The sequence below is a fragment of the Tigriopus californicus genome, chromosome 6 (genome assembly GCF_007210705.1).
Source record: "Tigriopus californicus strain San Diego chromosome 6, Tcal_SD_v2.1, whole genome shotgun sequence".
NCBI classification, from domain to species: Eukaryota; Metazoa; Arthropoda; class Copepoda; order Harpacticoida; family Harpacticidae; genus Tigriopus; species Tigriopus californicus.
Window position 1 is genome coordinate 4,911,569 of NC_081445.1, and position 4,700 is coordinate 4,916,268.

At 39.3% G+C, this 4,700-nt stretch overlaps 2 protein-coding genes across 2 annotated transcripts in view; both read left to right on the top strand.

Moving 5' to 3' along the window:
• LOC131882449 (collagen alpha-1(IV) chain-like) overlaps positions 1 to 2,652 on the top strand; it is a 6,878-nt gene extending 4,226 nt beyond the window's left edge. The window contains exons 3-5 of the mRNA XM_059229595.1: positions 4 to 57; positions 116 to 376; positions 2,505 to 2,652. Of these exons, the coding sequence (XP_059085578.1) occupies positions 4 to 57; positions 116 to 376; positions 2,505 to 2,578 (389 nt within the window). The 3' untranslated portion in view covers positions 2,579 to 2,652. The remainder of the gene's footprint in view (positions 1 to 3; positions 58 to 115; positions 377 to 2,504) is intronic.
• Positions 2,653 to 3,985: 1,333 nt separating this feature from the next.
• LOC131882297 (putative uncharacterized protein DDB_G0286901) lies at positions 3,986 to 4,656 on the top strand (the record flags this gene model as incomplete). Its single annotated transcript, XM_059229400.1, is given in 1 exon segment — positions 3,986 to 4,656. A coding segment is annotated over 1 exon segment (448 nt), but the record flags the coding sequence as incomplete, so codon positions are not given.
• Positions 4,657 to 4,700: the final 44 nt, after the last annotated feature.

Genomic DNA, 4,700 nt, shown 5'->3' on the forward strand with positions numbered 1-4,700 from the left:
CAGGATCTCCTGGATCACCAGGATCTCCTGGATCACCAGGATCACCTGGATCACCAGGTATGTTTTGACGGTAAAAGGATTTTTTAAAATAACATTTGCTCATATAATGTCAAAGGTCAAGGGGGAACACCTGGTACTCCTGGTTATCCTGGGTTGGGTGGATCTCCCGGAACACCTGGTTCGGGAGGTACTCCTGGCACTGGAGGGACCCCCGGCACTGGAGGGACCGCTGGCACCGCAGGGTCTCCGGGAACTGCAGGATCTCCCGGTACCGCAGGATCTCCTGGCACTGCAGGATCTCCCGGCACTGCAGGATCTCCCGGCACTGCAGGATCTCCCGGCACAGCAGGATCACCAGGAACTGCCGGAAATCCAGGTAATGTTAGGTGTATTTGTTTTTCTAATGGAAGAAATTTGTGACGTAAACATTTTAACTGCATTGGCTATAATTAAGAGAAATACTTAAACACTATATGGATGCTTGCCATGGAGCAGGAGTTTTAAAGGCTGGAAGGGATGGAGCAAAATATGTAAACACTAGCAGGGTTAGCAGAGTTTTCAAAAATAGATGGCTATTAGATATATCAATTCCAAGTTTTTATCTCTTATGCATATTAACCCCCAAGAAAGCAAAACAGAGCGTAAGCGGTGTCTGGTTAAACATTCATTGTCTAATTTCGAAGATGAAAATATTCTGCAAAGACAAGGTAATGAGATTTCTCGATCAAATAATATATGTAAATTGGGCTAAGTATAATGAATAAATTTCTGATCTTAAACTGCTTGGATTCCTACTCCATTAACGGTGAAGAATTCCGCAAAAGAAAAAGTATATATCCTTGAAATGCTCCAGAGCTTTGATGGTGTAACAGCAAAGTATCTTTAACGTAATGTACAAGTAATTGTTCCGATACATCAACATTCAATTAATCAAATGCCCTCACTACTAAAAATTGCCCTTTTTTCTTAGTAGTTCCAATTTACGAAAAAGAGGATAGGGAGCAACTTGTGATGCACTGTTCGCTTTCATTAACGTCAAAACCTTTCAAAGTCATTGAATTGCGAGTTTAGGTAAAGCTTCTTGATTAGCGTGAAGTGAAAGGCACCGTTCCCAACAACATGGCTTCCATACTTATCTTAGCCCAAAGATTGATTTAACATTTTGACACATAATTGAGGGACTACAACATAATCAATAAGCAGATGATGTCACTTCGACTTTGCTAAAGCTCTCGGCAAGGCAAATTATAAACTGGTTGAAAATTCTTTAAACGAAGTAGGTATTGGTGCAAAAATGTACTCTTGAATAAAAGAGTTCCCATCCAACAGACCCTAAACCGCACCCAAACCGCCTGAGTTGAAGGCTGTAAACGCTGGTTTTGCCAGACAATATCTGGAGTACCACAAGGAGCTATTCTTGGCCTATCATATTTATATCATTCATTACAACACTACATGGCATACCCCTTCAGATGTCAATTTCATCAGATGCCAACGGCACAAAGCTAGTGTTTATTAGAAAACACGTATGTGTACGAGGCGTTTCCAAAATGACTTGGATACAAAATTTGAAAGGATCAAAGCGCAGAAGCCTATTTGATTCCAAGTTGGGAAAGATACACCTACTTATGTCGATAACCTTCAGAGCTCACTCCAATCGGTCCGATCTTGGGATACCTGTAGAAAACAATGTCAAATTTGAGCGCATAGCACAGTCACAACAAACCAAGGCTTCCAGAAGTGCAGCTGGATTTTTGAGACACCTAAATCCAGAGATACATTTGCAAAATAAGCCCGGACGCGTCAATGGTTCAGTCACATCTAGAAAACACTGCCTCAATCTGGACCCCAATGACCGCAAGGTGTTTATAGTACGTCTATGATTAAAAAATACAAACATGCCTGATTGATACTATTGGGGACGACTTCAATCAATGGAATTTACAAAATTCAAGTTACATAGTTACGAGTTTAAACTAATCCTGTGTGTTTTCAAACGTCTTCATTATCTTTGTCCTTACCAGGAATAAGACAAAGCATAAGTGACACAAGAAGCATCACGTATGAAATTCGTTTCCTATTACGCTCGTAAATTGAAGAAAAAGGAGTGATAAATTAAGTTTGGTGTCTTGATTTTGGGCTTTGTTGTCTTATCCTGTACGGGATTACTAATTGGTTTGCCACTTTTTGGATGCAAAATACCTGGTCCTTTCAAAGTTAATGTCTTGTGTTTTTTAAAGCCCAATGGCGCTTTTCTCGCTCTTATAATTCAAATCATGGATTGTGACTTTTGAGACTAGTGTCTTTCAATCCCGAGACTCGATAATTGCAGTACTATCGCTTAACCATCTATAATTAGATTAAGTCTCGTTAAAATTAAATTCACACCACGTGTCCTTGAAAGGATATGAATTGAAAGAACTTGGCACGGTTAGTTTAGGAGAACAGCGAATGAGTCCGATAGTTCATGAAAATTTAATTAATTCATCATCTTTTTTTTTCAGGATCTCCTGGTCAGCCTTTTCAGGTAAAGTCTGAATTAAATTTTTCTCGCTTTATATCTTTCTACATGCATTGATTCTGTTGAGTGCTCAATGTCATTCAGATTTGATCAATTTGGTTGAGCCTTAAAGAACCCTGTTGGTTTAACTCGTCATGTAGGACTAGAATTCGAGATGACTTGATCAGTCGCTGGCACCATAATGAATTATCGCTCTGGAGATCATTCATATGTACCAGGATTGTTTATCTATCAGGGAGGTTGAGAAAAGGCAATCTGCTAAAAAAACAATTAGGAATATAATGTTCCTTGGCACAAAGTATCTTACCATGTCATTATTTAACATCCAATTGTGCAATTTTTGTTGCAAATTAAACAATCTTTGATCCTCATTTTGACAACGCATTGCATTACGACCACTTGAGCTCAATCAATCGTTCAAACATGAACATACAATACAATACAAAATAAATTCAAGGCCACAATTCAAACCGAATTATTAAGGAGAACAACGTCAAAGTGGGTTGCGAGTTTTTATTGAAGATAATGCAATAAAGTAAACTCAGAAATACTCTTTTAACAACTCTTCCCAAAACATTTGTTTACTTTCCAACTTCAGTTTTATGAGTACGCTGGACTAATATATCACGTAATTTGACAAAGTACAAATGCTAAACATTGGCGTGTGACATATTTTAAGTTCCAATTAAAAAAGCGAAGAACCTTTTGGGTTTCGAAGTCAGAAATGGACCTAACTGAAAAACTGATCGGCTTTTAATGCAAAGAATAACTATATCGTTAAAAGACTAACTTTTACTCTTGCATTGGGCTCTCTAAACCTTCTCTGCTGTTCAAATTTCCGCCCTAATTCTTTGTAAGAAGCTTGCAAATTCAATTGCTTTGGTGCTGTACAATAAAAAGTAGTAACAAACGCCTTCGGAATTTCTTTGAATATTATGGATAAGTTGCTTTTATTATATCTATTTTTGATATCCCCCAATTTTACCCAAAACAGGTATGCCTTGATTGCATACTGTTTGAAGAAAAGTGCAAAGAACTGCAGTCATATCCATTAAGCATACAAATTAAAAAAAAAAAGTAGTGACCGAGGGGTTCTACAACTTCATTCTTTTCTTCAAAGTGCTTGGTTTGGTATCATATTGAGCGCATGACATCCGCCATCAGATTCAAAGTTATTGTTATGAATAACTGTACCATACTAGGCTCATCAGATCTACTGAGCTCTCCCTTGATAACGCCTTTGGTTTTGAGCTGAAACACTTAGATAGACTGGAAAGCATGTCTCACCGTCAAGCAAGATTTGATCAGATTAAAGATGAATTGCTTAATAGGGAACAATGGAAATTTTGGGAAAACAATGAGCTCTTACGGGAATATTGAGCTCGACTTCACAATACCGCCGATGTGGTCCGTCCAACCATGAATAGGTTTAGTTAAAAGGTTTAAACATTAAGCACAGGTCCATTTGAAGATCAAGTAGTCATGGTGTACTTCTTAAAGGATTTGCGGTGAATCTGTTAAACTTGTTCATGCTAAGGTTGAGCATCACTGTTGAGAGCTACCAATCTGAATTTGTTTCATCCCCATGGCATTAAAGTCAACCTACGTTTGTTTTGGGTCTTTGTAGTCTTTTGGTTCAGTGGGGGCAAGTATTACATCCTTTGAAGGGCAAGTGGCGCAACAAGTAATGGAGGCTTCCTTCAATTTAATGGCTTTCAGCAGTTTGGGCAGAGGCCACCTCCGTTCAGCACCAATTTCCAACAACCCCAACAATTTCCACCAACACAGCAGTTCAATAACCAATTTCAACAACCCCAACAACAGCCGATCCAAACCCAATTCCAACGGCCCCAGTTTCAACAAACTCAACCGTTTCAACCCCAGTTTCAATCCCAGTTTCAACCCCAGTTTCAACCCCAGTTTCAGCAATCTCAGTCATTCCAACAAAACCCATTCCAACAAACTGGACAGGCTCAGCCTCAGTTCCAATCGCCCCAACAAGCATTTTCCCAATTCCAGACACCCCAGTTCCAACAAACGCAATTTCGGCCACCCCAACAATTCCAAACGTCACAGCAATTTCAGCAAACACCATTTCGACCCTCCCAGCAATTTCAACAAACAAGCTTCCAGCAACCTCAATTTCAACCCACACAACTTCAACCACAGCAACCCCAAT